This window comes from Tauraco erythrolophus, chromosome 2, assembly GCF_009769465.1.
Source record: "Tauraco erythrolophus isolate bTauEry1 chromosome 2, bTauEry1.pri, whole genome shotgun sequence".
Lineage (NCBI taxonomy): Eukaryota > Metazoa > Chordata > Aves > Musophagiformes > Musophagidae > Tauraco > Tauraco erythrolophus.
Window position 1 is genome coordinate 66153395 of NC_141466.1, and position 19447 is coordinate 66172841.

The 19447-nt window shown below is 41.5% G+C and overlaps 1 protein-coding gene across 2 annotated transcripts in view; it reads left to right on the forward strand.

The window, feature by feature from the left end:
• Window positions 1-1916: 1916 nt before the first annotated feature.
• Window positions 1917-19447, forward strand: part of ADGRF5 (adhesion G protein-coupled receptor F5) — a 28237-nt gene continuing 10706 nt past the window's right edge. Inside the window, exons 1-14 of one of the 2 annotated variants that reach the window (XM_009980614.2) lie at window positions 1917-2039; window positions 4688-4748; window positions 5818-5988; window positions 7186-7365; window positions 9854-9981; window positions 10439-10497; window positions 11309-11451; window positions 12241-12453; window positions 13386-13619; window positions 15118-15282; window positions 15418-15636; window positions 15899-16117; window positions 17258-17410; window positions 19044-19240. In XM_009980614.2, coding sequence (XP_009978916.2) covers window positions 1935-2039; window positions 4688-4748; window positions 5818-5988; window positions 7186-7365; window positions 9854-9981; window positions 10439-10497; window positions 11309-11451; window positions 12241-12453; window positions 13386-13619; window positions 15118-15282; window positions 15418-15636; window positions 15899-16117; window positions 17258-17410; window positions 19044-19240 — 2247 coding nt within the window. In that variant the 5' untranslated portion in view covers window positions 1917-1934. Of the gene's footprint in view, window positions 2040-4657; window positions 4749-5817; window positions 5989-7185; window positions 7366-9853; window positions 9982-10438; window positions 10498-11308; window positions 11452-12240; window positions 12454-13385; window positions 13620-15117; window positions 15283-15417; window positions 15637-15898; window positions 16118-17257; window positions 17411-19043; window positions 19241-19447 lie in introns of both variants that reach the window. The other variant, XM_086623674.1, reaches the window with a different exon arrangement.

Genomic DNA, 19447 nt, shown 5'->3' on the forward strand with positions numbered 1-19447 from the left:
AAATTAATTTTCTTTTTTTTTTTTTTAATTGCATCTCAGAGTTCAGTTGACATTTCCTTAGACCCCATTTCTGAGTAGAAATAGTCATTTCAGAGTCCATCACAGAATACATAACGTTGGGATAGTTTCTCTCTACCTTACACTTATCAGTGCTGAATTTAATGAACTTAATGACCCAGCTACTCAGTATCCTGTGATTCCTATGCTGATCTTCACAGGCAGATTTTGTTTTTGTTAGTCACAATAATTTAAAGTTGCCCACTAATCACTGCCTTTTCCACATCTCTCGAGAACAGAGGGTAAGATGCAGCATTACATGGGATAAGACACAGGCTTACGCACACGTTCCTGCAGAGCTCTGGTGATGACATGTCTCTATTGGAAAAGTAAATAATTTCTTCCTACTTTTGTCTCCTATATTTTAACCAGGTCATTATCCAGGTGAAGTCTCACTGCAAATCTAAGAACTACCTTTGGTGAGAAACCCTGACAAATCCCTGCTGGATACCTGTGTGGGTGACATCAAGTATATTGCTTGGCTCATTGCTGTCCTCCATCCATTCTCAAGGTGAGACCACAGATAATGTTCATATTATAATTTTCTGACATGGCTCTTTTGAGCAGGATAGTCACAGTGAAGTGCTCTGTTTACGTGGGAGCACCAGCTCTGATACACAAGGTGGTGGCAGTAGGTGGCCATTGTCAATGGTTACCACCCCAGGAGGTGCTGATTTTTCTGCTTTCACCTGGTGATTGATAGCCTTTCAAAGCCTGAGTTTGTATAAACAGCCTTTTCAATGCAAAAAGATAATAATTTTACAAAAGCTCATGATTTTAATCAAGTTGATATTACCCACTCAGTTACTGTTCAGCACTATTCTTAGGAGTCTTTTCTCAGTGCTTTCCTTTCTTAAAATGCTTTTCACACTGTTTGGGTTCCGCCTTTTCCTGTAGCTCTCTACTAGCTGTTAATTCTGGAGCTAGGGAACTGCTTTGTTAGGAATAATCAGAAAGTTCATATTCATAGTAAAATACATATTTTTATGTATTCTTCAGCTCTCTTTCTCTATTCCCTTTGATTGCAGAAAATGTGTCAGCATCCATCTGCTATAAGGGTCCATGCATGTTTTGCCTCTCCCTTTACATTTCGTCATCTAATCTACTGCATGAATAATTACCTTCGGTATTAATGAGCTGGAAAAGGTTGCCTTTTCTGGGTTCTCATTTCAGGCAGCATGTTACATTTTGGTGCGTCAGTATCTTTGTGTTCTAGGTTATTTACTTGTTAGCATCTTTGCAAGTAATGGAGATGTACACTAAAAACTCAAAATTATACATAAGAGAGACATCACTCTTCATTGTTTCCCTTGTTAGCCAGGGGGTAACAAACAGACAGAAGTCTCTAGCTGAGCCCATGATGTTACCACAACCCTCTCCAGAGCGGGACATGGCTGGTAGCAGAGCTCTCCCTGCTGCAATGGGACAGGCCCTCACAGCAACATTTCCAACTATTCCCTCATGTTCTGGCTGTGCGTTTGCCAGCTACCGCTGTGAGGAATATTTGAAGATCCAAAGTCAGCTTTTCCCATGGCAGATGAATTTCTAGCACCTCACTTGTCCTTGTCAGGAATCTGCTTAAGACTCTGCTCTCTCCAAGAGATTTCTTTCTCCCTCTGTTTTGAGTACGTACAGCGGACATGAAAACAAGGGAGATATGAGGGAAACAGGTCTGGTGATGGTGGCAGAGGAATAATTACAAACCTTATTCCATGCTCTGTCTTGGACAGAGCGAACAGACAGAGCCTGCTGAAAAATCAGAACACACTACTTTTGTAGAATGTGCTGGTATTTCCTACTGTGTGAGTCAGCTGAACGTTCCCTGATCCTTTTGCTTCATTTTCTTTTCAGGCTGTACAGGAAAGTCACTGGACAAAATGCCATTCCCAATTACTGCAGGTCTCCACTGCCTATTTCTACTGGTCACAGCATGTTGCCAAACATCACAGGACTCAAACTTTGTTCCATTCATCCAATATACAGTGAGTGTCCTTTCCCAGCCCCATGGGTTTTCATTTGGTCTCTGCTTGTAGCACTCAGCTGCTATAGATCTCTTTTACTTCCACAAACCATAGAGGAAATCAGTATAAGATCAGGTGGGGAAATTGAATCCAGTCTCCCCAGTGTGTAAAAGAGATGGAGAAATCCAAAAACCAGGCTCTTCTTGCTTCCCTGTCTTAAAGCCTCTCCAGAAGGAACTGAGCAAAACTTCAGCTTTCTCACTTTTGTTAGTCTGCAAAGGATTTAAATTGCTGTCCCTGTGGTTAAGCATAGGAAACAGTGACATGGGCTCTGTTCCTGAGTGGGATTTACTCATCCTATGAGAGAGAGAATAAATTAAATAAACCAAATAAATTTTGCCTAGAATTGGCACATCAATGTAACTAGCTCAGAGGTGCTTAGAGGTAGATGACAAGAGTCTCACCACTGTCTTGACAGTAGGACAGGAGTACACGTGACCAAAATGTCACTCCTGAGTGACTTGTGTTTAGATGTTGTGCTTGGACTCAGACTTCACTTCAGTTTCCTACTTTTTCAGTAATTCTCACATGCCTCTTTTTCTTCATCAATAGCACAAATTATGGAAAGCCATTTTGTGCTTCGTCTTGAGTATGGATTTGGTAGCAGGCAGTTTCTGCACAGATAGTCCCTAACTAGAACAAAAAAAGAGGAGCAGTGAAACCAAGGGACTGAACAAATGGAAGTTAGTGTAGTCTGGAAAGAAATCTAGTATACAGATCTACCAACTCTTGATCTATCACAGCTATTATTAGACCAGAAAATACTTCTTTTGTGTTCTATATTATGAACCCTATCAAGCCAAAATGTATTCTGACATCTGTGTTTGGCCCCTAGCACCACAGGGACGTTAGTTCTGATGGACTGACCAGAGCACAATGTGCTTTTTTGAGCCAGTTGAAAAAAGACAAGGAGAGGTGAAGATGAACTCCTTAAGCTGTTTCTGCCACCATCTCTTGTCTTGGCAAGCCAAGATGTAGCTGGTTCCAGCAGCCCCATCTGCCCTATGGCTGATGTCTAAGAGCGACCATGTATCTTGTCTGATGTGGATTTTTTTCAAACTCTCTCCAGCTCAGCACTTAGGCATTATCATAAAAAAAGTAACAGTTTATTTTTTATCATCATTGATTCATGGCTGATCCTGCAAAAAAAGTCATCACTTAATAGTGTGAAGTATGTGAAGCAATACCCTATAGTTGTTTGGGAGAGTAATCAAAAAAGGAAATCACTGAGACCAAACCTGGGGGAAGAAGTGGATCACATTGGGCTTTCTGTAACTCTTGCAGCTAACCTCCAAGGTGAAAGGTGGTACCCAAGCAGTGCAAAAATGCCAACACACCTTGGGATCCTCGCAGCTGTGATACGAAGCCCAGCTCTAATCACACACCAGATGGTTCCTTTTTGTAAAGAGATGACTTAAGAGTTGCCAAGCTATTCGCCCTTCCTGTAAATAAAGATTTCAGTGGGACTCAAGAAACTGTCAAAGCTGCAAATTTCCTGCCTGCGTCTTTGCTTGTTCTTTGGCTTTTCTTGCTAATTGTGGTGCCAATGTATTTCTAGGACATGATTGAAAAAATAAGATAGTCTGCATCTCACTTGGCTGCACTCTGTGTGAACCTAGTCATACTGAAATTGTGCCCCCACTGCCCTGGTCAACCGTGTGCTACTGATGGCCCACAAAATAGCTGATATGACACCTGAGCTGGAGCCAAGACATTTCAGTGCCCTTTCTACTCCTACTCAGGCTGACTTTGCTGCTGCAGACCTGGAAGCTCAGAGCAAAGAGGAAAGCAAAGGGTACTATGAGTCCGTTTCTGGATTCAAAGGAGAGTGGCTTGGTCTTCTAAGCAGTCTGCAAGGCTAGCCCAGGACTGAGTGCACTGCACCAGCCCCGTAGACAGTTGCAGCTCAGACACAGAATTTCTGCTAAGCTGAGGCAATCACCTTACAGAAATATGCAAAAAGACACCTGGAAACTCAGTACATCCCTCAGCTAGTGTTAAACATTTTCCTGCTTGGAAGGAAGGGCTGGAGCACCTCTCCTATGCTGTTCAGCCTGGAAAAGAGAAGGCTCTGGGGTGATCTTATAGCACACTTCCAGTACCTAAAGGGGCCTACGAGACAGCGGGAGAGGGCTTTTTACAAGGGCATGTAGTGATAGGACAGGGGGAAATGGCTTTAAATTGAAAGAGGGGAGATTCAGATGAGACATAAGGAAACATTTTTTTACAATGAGGGTGGTGATACATTGGAACAGATTGCCTAGAGAAGTTGTGGGGATGCGATGCCCCATCCCTGGAAGTGTTCAAGGCCAGGCTGGATGAGGCTTTGAGCAACCTGATGTAGTGGAAGGTGTCCCTGCCCATGGCAGGGGAGTTGGAACTAGATGATCTTTAAGGTCCCTTCCAACCCTAACCACTCTATGATTCTATGATATAAACAGTCTGTTTAAAGAGGAAAAAGGGAGTGGGGAGGGGCAAAGATTGGTGGTGGGAAAAAAAAAATCTATGCCAGTATTTTCTTCACTAATTCATTCATGCCAATAACAACAGCTAAACCTTCACTTCGCTTTTTCACAGAGCTTCATTCTCTTTTTTTTTTTTTTGCACAGATTGACAGTGCACTAGGAGAGCAAAGCTTCCAGACAGAGATGCAAAGGCAGAAGCGAAACAGTATGTACACAAATGTATGGTAACAGAGCAGGTTTCTAGTAACCCAAGGATTAAATAACTGTTGGGGACAGCATCTCTTGAGGTACTGAACTGTGATCATCAAGGAAGAGGTAGTTGTTGTGGTTTAACCCCAGCTGGCAAATAAGCCCAACCCAGCCACTCGCTCGCTCTCCCTCAGTGGGATGGGGGAGAGAATCAGAAGGGTAAAAGTGAGAAAACTCGTGGGTTGAGATAAAGACATTTTAATTGGTAAAGCAAAACAAGGAATTCATTCACTACTTCCCATTGGCAGGCAGGTGTTCAGCCAACTCCAGGAAAACAGGGCTGCATCAAGCGTAATGGTTACTTGGGAAGACAAACACCACTGCTCTGAAAGACCTCCCCTTCTTTCCCTCCAGCTCTTATTGCTGAGCGTGACAATATATGGTGTAGACATCACAGTCAAGGTCATATGCTATGTGGCATCATATTGGTCAGCTGGGCTCAGCTGTCCCAGCTTTGTACCCTTCCAGCTTCTTGTGGACCCCCAGCCTACCTCATTGGGAGAAGAGAGTGAGGAAAAGAGAAAGCCTTGATGCTGTGTAAGCACTGTTCAGCAATAACTGAAACATTGTGTTATCAACACTGTTTTCATTACATATTCAAAACACAGTCCCATATAAGCTACTATGAAGAAACTTAACTCTAGCAAAAAAAAACCCTAAGCCTCTTAAGTGGACAGGTGTCACAAGATAATCCTGTACGGCTTCAATCTATGGTTGACAATCCATCCTCATCCGCTTGCTGAGTCAAAGCAGAGAAAGGATGAGACAGCTTTTCTCTGTACATATTATGCCATCTATATCAGCTTTCTATTGCTCTGAGACCAAAGAAATCTGGCTTTCGTCAGACAAGCAACAGGCAAAACACGTGCAGAATATCTGCTGAGTAGGAATCAAGATTTCCTAAGCAGAATGCCACACTAAGCTACCTTTAAATAGCAACAGAGCCCAAATGTGAAAATGAAAGCCATCAATTTATGATTTACTCTCACACACAGCTTCAAAGTCTCATGATATTTCTCTTTCAGTGCTTACTTTTGACCTTCCCTCTCTGGAGTACACGGTTGACATTGAAGTAAGCCTTATGGATTCATCTTTTCTGGAGCAAATCAAAGAGCATTTCAAAAATCTTAGTCTTTCAATTTCAACAAATATTTCAAACGTAGAAATGACACTTTCAGACATCAACATTACAACAGGTGGGTTGGTAAATCTTTTTTTTTATGTTCTGGCTGGCACGCTTTTTTTGCCAGTATTTGATCTCTCCCAGTTTTACCATCCATCACTCTTAGAAATCAGAAAAATTGAACAGACTCAGCTGTCTGCTGAAAGGCCCAATAAGACTGAAGATCTATCACGAACAGCATGTTTTGTTATCTGCATCCCACCGCTCCTCTTTATATAATGTTGGCATTAGGAATAGCCCTGAATGCTTTTCTTTTCCTACGGAAGGAAAAAAGCCAGAGGAAGCTTGAGCCAAAGGATTCTGCTCCGGTTTGACTAACAAGTAGTTTGAGTTGCTTTCAAGTTTCAGGAAGCTGTGACAGCAGTTATCAAACTGTTTACTTCCCTCCACTTGCGTTTGGAACGTCAATCGCTGTGAGAGGCTGTGCTCTGACCGACAGAGACAGGCTGCATGAGACGCAGCCTTTTCCCGATACAACTCACTGAACGTATCCTTATTCGGTACCTTCTTATTGCTGGCCCATAAAGTAGTGAAAGGAAATGTTCATCAGTTCTCAAAGCAATATGCAAAGGGATTTTTAAAAGCCTTCAGGGTCATATGCAATGTGTGAAAATCACTTTGCTAGTATCTTAATTTGCCAATGGCACATTAAGAGCAGAAAAACTTACAGCGAAGTGGTTGTGTTGTTTAGGGGTTTTTTATTAGCGAGAAGGTACGTTTTTCAAGCACTTTGTGACAACATTACCTTCTTTCATGCAACATCTGTTAGGATCCAGTCAGAATGACCCAGCACCTCACCAGCCACCAGGACTTTGAATGATCATTACATACTTTTAAAATCTTTAAAAGCCTAAACATTTGCTTTCAACACAGGCAATATAAAAATATCCAACCTGAAAACTATCATAGGACACTGGCCAATATGCCAGGTGAATTTTTAGGATCAGGCTTCACATCTCCATTCTATTACTTCCAAGTAATTGATCAGAATTATCCCCATACCAGTCTGGTTCCCATTTGTGGTTAGTCATTTATTATTAGAGTAGTGAGATTTGCAAGGCATCAGATGATCACGCATCATTCAAGCGTATTCACAAGAAGGGCAACATTTAGTTGGGATCATTGGTATAAAGGTACAGAAGAGTAAATATGCAATGTGCAATGCCCAGTTTACCATTCTCATAGTATTTCTCTGTCTGTCTGACATTAGTCTGTCTGCCCAGTGGTGGGAACAATAGCTGTTGTTCTTGTGAAAATGGATATGCCTGGCCAAGTGCGGTGTGCAGTGACTTGATAACCTGCCCTTCTGTCAGCCTATCACCTGATCTGCCCTGTGCCTACATGAAGGAAATGCCTTTCTATGGGCCTTACTGTGAGCCTCAGACTGAAGGTAAGGAGAAACAGTGCTGAACTTCATCATTGTACGCCTCACACTGGTTAAAGGACAAAATAGTGTTAAAGGTGTGATAAAGCAGTACATCAGGACTGAACTGGCTACCACATCACCTATGAATGTGGAATGTCTGTAGAGACACTCTAGAGCTCTTCCCTTTGCGATGTGGGTCCGCCTTGACCCAAGTGCTTGGAGATATTCAGTGCCATGCTGGAGCCTCAGCTCCAGGAATCACTCACATGTCTCTTCGGAACTTTCAGTTTCCTCTAAGGAAAGAAAGTTTCATCTCATCAAATTTTCAATAGAGGAATTGACAAATGTGACCAAAGTGTGTCACAGTGCTCAAAAGAAGGACAGAAAACCCCAGCATATGTCTTTTGTTTAGTTTTATTTCATGACTTTGGTGACTAGGTGCCCATGACTTTTTAGGAACCTGACTAATGACTGGACACTTAGGTTTGGCAGCACTGGTGTGGAGCATTACCTGTTGTCTCTGCAATCCAAGACAAACTCTCACGAGGCTCTGTCTTTGATTTGTGATGGAGCAGCATGCAGAGGTACTCAGAGGCAGCCCTGTAGCTGGAAACAGCCCAGTGCCGTCAACATGCCCATTCTAATCAACACTACTTAGAGGCAATGCTTTTATGACAGGGCAGCCCCACATCAATACTGCTATACTGTTTCTAGAACTAGAGCTAGTATCTCTTCCTTGTGGAAGTCTCACATCCTTTAGAATCCCAAGGCCCTTGGTACAATGCTCCTCCACTGCACAGTATGGACATGTCCTTAAATGGACCCAACTTAGAAAATTCCAGTATCTCTCTAAGTATTTTGTATTCTTTTGTGCCCATTGATGGATCTTCAACCAGAATATTACCCTCCCAAAGTCATTGGGGAATTTTTCCATTAATGTGAGTGAAACATAGGTGGAGATTCCTCCTGTGTAACTTTCTCAATGTAACAGTTAAGTATCTAGTCAAAGTTACTCATCCAAACTGTCTACAACCAGAATAATGTAGCAATTCAACCATTGTAGGAAAGCTGTCTATCACCTTCTGAGTGTATCACCTTCTGAATACTGCTTTGCATCAACTGGAGAGAGAGTTTAGATATCTAGCAGACGCCAGGCATCTGAATTAGATGTAGAAAGTTAGGAGAATTCCAACTTTCCTATCATACAAATGAATATTGGCAAGTTGTTAAGATTTACATTTAGGATTAGCATGACTTCACCAAGGGCAAATGCACCTGACTGTTCTAGTGGTCTTATATGATGGAGTGACCACATCAATGGACAAGGGAAGAGCTACGAATGTCATCTACCTAGACTTCTGTAAGGCCTTTGATACAGTCCTCTGCACCATTCTTGCTGCTAAATGGGAAAAATATAAAGAACTAGTTGGATAGGCATGTCCAAAGAGTTATAGTCAATGGCTCAGAGTTCAAGTGGAAGCCAGTAACAAGTGGTGTCCTCAAGTAACCTTACTATTTAATTTCTTAATCAATGACACAGATAGTGGTATTGAGTGCACCCTCAGCAAGTTTGCTGATGACACCAAGTTGAGTGGTGCAGTTGATTTGTTAGAGAGAAGAGATGCCATCCAAAGGGATCTTGACAGCTCAAAGAAAGGGCCTGTGCGAACCTCATGAAGTTCAACAAGGCCAAGTGCAAGGTCCTGCACATGGGTCCCCCAGTACCAATACAGACTGGGGGATGAAAGGATTGAGAGCAGCCCTGAGGAGAAAGACTTGAGGGTGTTGGTTGATGAAAAGCTTGACACGAGCTGTCAACGAGCACTTGCAGCCTAGAAAGCCAACTGTATCCTGGGCTGCATCAAAAGAAGTGTGGAAAGCAGGTCAAGGGAAGGCATTCTCCTTCTCTATTCTGCTCTTGTGAGACACCACCTGGAGTACTGCATTCAGCTCTGGAGTCCTCTGCACTAGAGAGCTATGGGCCTGTTGGAATGGGTCCAGAGAAGGGCCACAAAAATGATCAGAGGGCTGGATCATCTCTCCTATGGGGAAAGGCTGAGAGAGTTGGGGTTGTTCAGCCTGGAGAAGAGAGGGCTCTAGGGAGACCTTATAGCAGCCTTCCAGTACTTAAAGGGACCTTATAAGATGAAGAAAGGCTTTTTATCAGTGCTTGTAGTGACAGGACAAGGGGCAACGGTTTTAAACTGAAAAAGGGTAGATTTAGATTGGTCATAAGGAAGAATTTTTTTACAATGAGGGTGGTGAAACACTGGAACAGGTTGCCCAGAGAAGTTGTGGATACGTCATCACTGGAAGTGTTCAAGGTCAAGTTGGAAGTCCCTGCCCATAGCAGGGAGGTTGGACAGAATGATCTTTAAAGGCTCCTTCCAACTCAAACCATTATATGATTCTAAGATTCTATGATTAAGTACAGAAGAAAAAGCCAAGAAATCACTTTGTAAGCATTGCTTTTGATTATTTTTACATTTATTTTTATGTTTTTTCCTTACAGACTCATGTGGTATGGGAGAGCCTATTGTCATGAATATGTCTGTCAGACTCGACAGAGACTTTTCAGATGATCTCAAGGATTCCTCTTCTGAATCATACAAAAAATACAAAGCTGACCTTGAAAAAGCGGTAATGACTTTAGTTTTTCATCTCTGAAGGTAGAAAGCCCTCTAAGAAATATGATATATACCCAAAGTGTCTAGGAAATAGGGTGCACTGTTGCTGTCTCTGTGGGGGGCTGTGAGGTATACAGCAGCGGTAGCTTCAAAGTGAGCCAAAAGTGACCTCCATTGACAGGCAATGACAATATTCCCTTTCATTTTAATATGCTGGCTGACAGGGAAGTATTTAGGAATCTTTTGTGTCAAAAGCATGAAAAAAAAATCACGTTATTGGTCTTAGCTTAAATCTACATGAGCACACATAGAATGAAAGCCCCATGGTAGTGGGGAGAGTGCCAGACCTGTTCTATCAGATATACTACAGGCCCTTATTCATTCCAATGTTGAACAGAGACTTTCCTATGTTAAGCACACTAGAGTAATATACAGAGGACTTTCATCATGTAATATGTCTTTGTTTGCAGTTTGACGCTAGCTACGGATGTTTACCAGGCTTTGTATCGGCAACAGTAATTGGTTTCAGGTAAGTAAACAATTTCATTTTCTTCTGGAAGACACAAATCTTTCTGTCCAGTCTCAAGGACAGAATGGAGGATTGGAACTAGATGATTTTTGAGGTCCCTTCCAACCCAAACCATTCTATGATTCTAAGGAGACTCCAGTCAGCAAAGACTACATTCACTCTGGCTAGAACTCCTGTCCAGTATATACACACTGAAGAACAATATAAGAGCTGCAAAGGAAAGCCCAACTATTAGCATGGAAATAGGACTGTGGGTAAAATTGACTACTGTGCAAAAGTTCAATAAACATGATGATTCTTTATCTGAATCCAAGCCTTTTGTGGGAAAGACTGAATTCCACCCAAAAGGGGAAAAGTAAAAAAAAAAAAAACAAAAAAACAAAAACAAAACAAACAAACAAACAAAAAAAAACGTAAAAAAAAAGTAAATAAAAAAGTAAACCTAACCGAATTTCCTGGATCATCAGGAAGATGAATTAGTACATTGATTCTGGATATAACATTGGATCTGGATAAAAGAGACATTAAGTCCACACATATATAAATGCAGCTGTATTTTGGATTTTCTAAGGGAAGTTTACTAGAAATAAACAGCAGACAAAAGAGATGTCACATAAAGGTGTTCTTTGGAAAGAGCTGTTGCACAACCTTCTTGTATACCAGAGCAAGTCTTGAGTCACAACAGGAGCCTTCACAGGTGAGCCCTGTGAAGCCTTCCTAGCCATGCGAGATGGTTCATCACAACATAGAAAACCACTTATTTGGAAGGATATTTAATTCTGGTGTTTCTCTCATTCTTGTATCTGATTAGGCCTGGAAGTATTTTTGTGGACTATGAAGTAAAAGCGGGAGCAGCAAGCTTCGATCAAATAGCAAATTCCAACAAAATTGTACCACAATTTCTAGTTGCATTGTACCAGCTAAACACAACTTCCTTCACAAGAGAAATAACTAGTAAGTTTAAAGCTCTGTCATTGTTTTTCTTCAATTTTTACATTAGTATTTCTAGCCTGAACAATGTAGCTGACTTGTACTGTTGATTGTTTGGTACCGGACCTTTAAAATCCATTTATTTCTCTGGCTGTTTCATTTCATCCCGTGTCACCAAAGTTTCGGACTTACATGAGATGACCATGCACGCAGTACTTCCCATGGAAAACCAAATCCTTTGAGCTACTCCACCGAATACTGATGCAGTCTCTCCATGGGTGAGAGATTGAGAACGCTTCAGTTGACTCTGAGACAGCTCTTAGCGTATCAGGCAACCAGCACTTCCCACTTCTTCAAATAAAACAAAAAACCTCTTGCAGTTTACATGAGAACAGGTTCCCTCTGGCTTCCTTGGCACATTTTCCACGCTGCTGCTGGACGGTGTGTCACAATTCAGCTGCCTGTCCAAGTGACTCAGAGGTCCTGTAGTCTCAGTGCACTGAGAGCTGGACTGTCTGTATCAGAAGGTTACTTTAAGCTAGTTGCTTCTTGTCCCAGTTTATCTATTCAGAAAGTAGTGGTGGTGATAGTATTTCTGGATACCTGCATAAAACCTGGGATCTTTGCTGGACAAAGACAGTAGAAGAATATGTTGTGGGAAAATTGTATAGCTTTTGTCAGAGGTGGTGCCCTGCAACTGATGCTCAGCGCATATTAGTTGTGAAGCACCTTGGATTCCCATGAGATGAAAGACACCATACCGAGATGAGCTGAAATGAAAATAATGCTGAATGTTGCTCTTTGTCTTCCCAGATAAGACAAACTTCACTGTGAGTCCTGTAGACATTTTTGAAGGGGATACAGTAAGACTGATTTGTGAGATAAATTCAACATCTACGAATGTGACCTGGTATCACTTTGATCAGCTCATCTCAGTGGGCTTCCCGTATTTGATGGAGGGAAAAGTAACAAGTTTAACCTCGAGGTCAATTCTTAAAATTATCAACGTTACGATGAAGGATTCTGGTATGATTTTCTATCATTAAAACAGAAGATGTAGATCTCTAGTGTGCCTAGTTCTATAAAAAGCAGAGAGAAACAGAGTAACTAAGTTTTCCTAGAGTAAATGTGAAAAATACACTGTCCTGCATAATTTTCCTGTGTTTTCTCTTTTTTTCTTTAATGAACTACATACTGACTGGCATTGCCAGCTAAGATATGAATTAACTGAAGTGACTACACAGACCTGGGTATTCTCAGTGCCAGGCTTCACTGCCATATCACAGCAGACAGCAGAGACTACATGGCTGTGAAACCTTCCCATCCTTCTGATGCAGTAACTTGAGGCTGTGGTTGAATTTGTCCTTGATGGCCCTTGCCCCCTTTGCAAACGTAACTGAACTAATTACAGCTCCAAGTTACAGTTTTTCCTATGTTCATGTTCAGGGCTTTTGGAAAAGCAGAAACAAGTAAATTGGTGACATTTTGCTGGCGATACCTTCTGAGCAGCGTATGTGCCTACACTAAGAGCGCCAGCTCTTGTGGAGTCCACCCTGGGCACCTATCTCTCACCCATTCAGTGTAGGAACCTTTTGCACAATCAGTCTATATTCTTACCATGACATATTGCTGCCACATGGACTATGGGCAGTATACAGATCCCAAAAACACCAACTCAGCCAGATTTTAAGTATTTCAGTCCCAGAGCTCTGGTGTCTTCTCAACTACCCATCAACACTGAGGCTGCCTAATCTGGATACATTTGGCATCAGGAGTTTACAGAGAGCATACTGCAGATGACCTGAGGATGAATTCTGATCAGCAACTAGCAGAGCCTCTGCAGAGCAGGGAGATGTGAAAACTAGGTGTGAAAGTAGCTCCCAGCTCCGAACTCAAAACGTAGACGAAAAAACAGCAAAACATGTTCTCAATGCTAAGATATTGCCTATGCTTTACAGGTTCCTATAGGTGCACCTTCACAAACAGCAATTCAGTTTTCACAGAGATATACAAGGCCACGAAAACAATAGCAGTCTCTCCGCTATACATCACTTCAAACTTAAATGACATCAGTGTTACATGTAACAGTCCTGAAGTGCAGGCAAACAGTCCTCTGCTGTCCTGTTGTATTGACAGACACTTACCATCACTTACTATTGACTGGAAAGTAAATGGAGCAATCAATATTACAGGTGAGATTAACAAAAGATTGTCTTTCACCTACTAGATTTGTTCATTCTTCAGAGACCTCCACCTAATTGACTACCCCAAAGGCCAAGTCCTAGGATGAATACAGAGTAGGGGTGGGTGTGTGTGGGTGTGTGTGTGTGAAGGATGATGGATGGACAGCGTGGTATAGATTTCATACATGTTGTGTAGTGACAGCCAGATTCTGTGCATCTCCATGCACTGTGCAGACATTGATGCTCAAAGCTGTGCCATCCTGATTGGAAACAGCTACCTGGATCGGCATCATATTGACTTTTTCCAAAAAGCTTATTTCTACATTCTCTAGTTTTGAGAGTGAGGATGAGTGGCAGTCTCTAAGACTGTCTCCAGAATCACCCTTGGGATATGAAAAGCTGCTGTGTACCACATACCAAAATTTGGAAATGAAGAGAGGCAGGTGGAACACTTTGAAACAGCTGCAGCATAGCTAAATATTGATTGCACAGTTTCCCTCTCCACCTGTAGTTGCAAAACGTCACATGCCAGCTGAGTCAGTGGCATCCCACAAAGCTTTACTTCTAATAGGAATATTCAGAGTTAATAAAGCACCAAGTAAATATGTTACGAAGAGTTACAAAATAACATCAACAGAAACTCTCATAAATGTCTATGAACCATAGTGATAAACAGTCTGTTTCCCTCTTAACATTTTATTTTATTTTATGGGTATGGACTAACTGTTTACTGTTAACTGTTCATTATAAATTAAGTTTAGCAGAAAGCAGGACAGGAAAATGAGAGAAAACCTTCAAAGCTCATGTGCACAGTCATTTCCACTGTCCAGAGGACAGGTGCTGGCACGCAGCTGTGGTTTCAGAGAGAAGGATGATCCTGGCCCACCGTAATGAGCTGCTTTTCCCTCAATTACCTGTGGATTTCCCGCAGGAACTCTGGTCTCATGCCACATGTGCTTTCAACTGCAGCTTGGAACAGCTTTAGTGGGGTTTTCCCCTGAAGGCTAAATTAGTACTCTTCAGATTTCAAGTTGAATGTCTCTCAAACACCTCCGAATGTTTATTTCAAAATAAGATGACATTAAAATCTGCAGTATTTATTCCTGTTTCACTTATTTTACTCATCCTCAATATCACAGATAATGAGGTTAGGCTGAAACAGAATATTCTTCTTTATGGCTTATCTTGAGGTATTGAAGCAATATTGTTGCTCTCAGTTAGGCTGGTTTCGGCAGTCAGTGCCCAGCACTGTGCTGAAAGCCATCTTCAGGCATTTGGAAGACCACTGTGAGTGTTGCTAGAGTAAAAGATGTGAATGAACTTCTACAGTGATGAGTTAAAAGTGCCGTGCTGTCAAAGGTCACTTACCAATTTTTGTAATTAGGAAAAATGACATAATTAAGAAAAACACAAGGTTTTCCTTAGCTAGAGTGATTGCTTGTGATTTCCAGAGCCCAGGTATTTTTGGAGATCCATAACCCTTCAAGGAATGTTTATTTCTCTCAAGGAGTCTCCAGTTTCAGTGGAAATTGCACAGAATACAAGCTCAACGTCAGTGAATCACTATGTCCCCCTGAGAAGTCGGGTACAGTGACGACATATACATGTGAGCTGCAGACTGGACTCGGTGCCAGGTGCAGTCAAAACATCAGAGTGACGTACCTCCGGACAGGTAAGAGTCAAGGAGCATGTAACAGGCCATCAGCTCTTTAAAATGTAGGTGGCCTCTGTGGTATATGTCATTTGCAAGCAAACGATTATAACAAGTGACTCTCAATAATGTGACATTTATCTTGTGTTGTCTCAGCCCATGTAACAATATCTTCGAGCATAAACTCATCAGTTTCCGAGGGATATGCGTTCAATCTAAGGTGTGAAAGTGATGTGAGCAATTATGACAGTATCAGTTGGAAAATCCAGTCTGGAAATAACACAAAAACAGTAGACTGTGATACGTGCATCGAAAATAGCAAATTTCCAGCCACATCTGTGCTCACAGTGAAGGCTGCCACACAGGACTGGAGCGGTGAGTGAACACGATTTGTACTGCCTACAAAGGTAATGAAATCTCCGTACCAGAGCATTTACAGCATCCTTAGGCCTGCAAATCACTGTGAAGCCTGGCCACAGTAAATAAAAGAAAGAATTAAAACTGTAAATCCTAGAGGACAGCAAGACTTGATACTGCCAACAGCACTGTACTTGTTCAATATTAGGGCTCATGACCATGCAAAAGCAGAGGAACACTCCTGTTGACTGAGACATAGATTTTGTGTCACTTCTTTCAGGCACCTACATCTGCACATTCTCCCAGAAGCACTTGGAGAGTTCTGCCAATGTGACAATCGAGGTTATTTCCTTGCCTGGGAAGCAGAACATCCTGATAGACCCCATCGCAGCAGCTACACTGTGCAAAGTGCAACAAGCCCTTGAGTGCTGCATAAATGCTAACACCATGGAAGATTACACTGTTACATTCGTTGTTCAACAACATGAAACTCAAGTTGGTAAGAAACAAAAAACTTGCAGAAGCACTAGCTGCAGTATGTGTCACAACCAAGTCTCTGTGTTTTTTTGTTTTCAGTTAGGTCTGTGTAGCCATTTCATACTTACTGCTATTATCATAACTCACAAGTACTCCTGGGAGTGTAAAAAAAGGGAAAGTGGACTTTTTTTTTAGGGTGGTTGCCATGCCTGAGGACCATGACTGAGATTAACAGAAGAGCAACTGAAGTCACTGCTGTAGTGATAAATGCATAATAGGTAAATTCAATGTTCAGTTTACCTTGCCAGGCGGTAAGAAGTGAGTGTCCTCATCATTGTTCAAATAAGAAAGTGCTGAACTCCATTTATTTGCTTTTATCTTCCACTCTGCCACTTTTTTGAACTGAGAATCAAGGAAACGTTACTTAAGAAGATGATGTACTAATTCTTGAAAAACGTAGAATAGCACATTAAGAATGCAATTCGAAAATCAATTCTATTTTCTTCAAGGATACGGATAACATATCTTCAACAGCACAAAAGCCTAAGCTTCTATGTCTTCAAATTTAGGGCAGTTCTGCATCTTCCCTGGCATGTTTTTATATATTAAAAGTTTTCAAATGGCTTACCAAACAGTTAATTTGAAGAAAGCAAACAAGACCCACCTAAACAAATTCAGAACACACACAGGACTGCAAAAACAACAGGCTGAGGTGTAAAGCAGGTGGAGACTGAGGGGTCCATCACTTGCCAGGAAAAATGCCATAGGAGTGTGGTACGGATCCTGAGTTCAAAAGAACCATATAAGAACAGCCAAAAAGTATCCTAGCCTAAATGAAACGCTTGCGGTAGAAGCAAAAGCAGGAAGAGTATTCTCCAAAACAGTCTCTAAAGCAAATTTTAGTTCCCGCACAGTATAAAAGGGTTGGGCAGGATTTGCTCGTACACCAGTAATTGAAAAGGTACTGATCATGCAGCAGCTGCCAGAAGATTTATTAAGTAGGGAGTAGGAGATAAAGATCAGCACCCAGAAGGAAGCTTGTCCACAAAGGAAGTGTTTTTCTCAAAGACTCACAGAAAAGAAAGTTTTGCAGAAGCTTTCTGTTGTCTGCTGGCTGATTGACCCCAAACCTGTGTTAACCCATCTTGATCCTTCCATACAGGAAAACAGAAAAAAGGAAATTTGTTTTGTTATGTGTACAATTACACAGAAACAGAATGCAGCAAAGAGAAAGAGCTCAGAGCATATTGCAGGTTTATTAACCGCATTGGACAGGAAGTCAGCAGCAAAAGTATAAGACTGCACCTGATATCTGGTAAGAAAAATGTTACTATTTAAAGCTGTTAAATAGGAAATCCCAGTATCTTTGTTAAGTCAGATGCCACAAATTTATCACTGGTGACCCCGATCAGGAGGGGTTTTTGTTAGCCAAGAAATTTTTTCTCCTTTTCATGGGAAACTTCGAAATACGAAGGAAAATATAAATTTTGCTGAAATTTTAAAAATAAATAGACAAAATGTTTTGTCTTCACTGTGTTTGACAGTGGTCCTAGTATGTTCCCAAGCAGTTATAGTTCAGTCACCTTCTTTCCCTGCTTCCTTCTGGCGCAGCCTGTACCACCAAGCTTTGTCTCCTGTGTTGAAGTGTGGTCATGCAACTTCAAGCTTGCACTACCAATTTAGCAAGGATAAAGGTTGTGGTGCCTCAGGAGGAAGTCACCCAGCTTGGGAGGTCAGCCTGTGGGAGAGCATATCCATTTTAAGCACAAGAATGGCAACCTCCATGAGAGTTGAAGTTGTTCAGCCTGAAGAAGAGAAGGCTCCAGGGAGATCTTCTAGCAGCCTTCCAGTACCTAAAGGGGCTACAGGAAAGCTGGAGAGGGACTTTTTACAAGGGTGTGTAGTGATAGGACAAGGGGCAATGGCTTTAAATTGAAAGAGGGCAGATTTAGATTAGATATAAGGAAGAAATTCTTCCCTCTGAGGGTGGTGAGGAACAGAAACAGGTTGCCCAGAGAAGTTGTGGCTGCCCCATCCCTGGAAGTGTTCACGGCCAGGTTGGATGAGGCTTTGGACAATCGGCTGTAGTGGAGGGTGTCCCTGCCCATGGCAGGGGGTTGGAACTAGATGATCTTTAAGGTCCCTTCCAACCTAAACCATTCTGTGAGTCTATGAAATGTTGCAGAAACCTGGGAAGACCTAGCTTCCAGTCAGCTCTGTAGGAAATGCTGAGTAATTAGAATTCAACATTGCTAAATCCAATTTTGATGTTTCGTTCTGACCAGAGTTTGGATATTTCAGCTTCTTATTCTAAATTGGAAAGAAAGAAATGTTGGACATCCCCACAATGCAAAAATATTGTTTTCTTCACAGTAGTGGTGCCTACAGTTGAATCACTGTACCTGGCCAGATTTCACTCTCTTAGGCAATAAATACGCAGACACTTTATTTACTTTAATCAGCAGACACTTACTGCATGACTAACTCAATCAAAGCCAATTAGCAAGACTCACTTCATCAAAAAGGTATTGAAGCCTCATTATCAAGTTCTTAATGAATTTCTTACTAGTGCTAGAGCAGCACTGAGTCCCTTAGCAGAATAAACTTGGTGTAAATTACTGTTCACATAGTGGTCAATATAATCTCACTTCACCCCATCTAACCCTGTAATCCAACAAATCCCAAAACTTTGAGTATTGGTTTGTTGATTTGATTCAATACTCAAAACCAAAGGGCTTTATTAAATTTCTTTTTAATTTCATGATTCAAAAAAATTGGGAATGCAAGACATATACATGCTGAAAGGTGATAATAAATTAAGATAGCAAGCTGGAATCCTAACTAATTTAAAGACCTCTGAACTTTGGGAGGTCACAGGTTTGATGAGGGTAAACTATTCATCTCCTTGCTTCTTCTTTTCCTACCTCAATGTCTTTTTCTCAATGCAGATAAGGACGTTTCCTGCTCAGACAGTCTCGGCATTGGAACAGAAGGGACTACATTAATAAAACCATGCTGTGAATTAGATAGTCCAGACGGTTTTACTAAAGGCAATATAATTTACAAGTGCTCTAACAAATCATGGAAGGTTGAAAGGAACAACTGCCTGTCTGTACCAATAAACAACCTGCTGACTAGTGCGGAGGTAACACTAATGAGTTTTCTAAAGGTTGGGGGTTGGGGCAGAAGGCGACAGCTAAAGTTTTTGATGGGTGTTTTTTTTGCTTAACTTTATCTAAAATATATGAAGCATTTAAAAAATCAAATATTTAATTAAAACTATATTTTAAAAGATATAAAGAATGATTGACTGGATCTGCATAAGTCAGTGAAAGCGGCTAGGTCCCCTTCT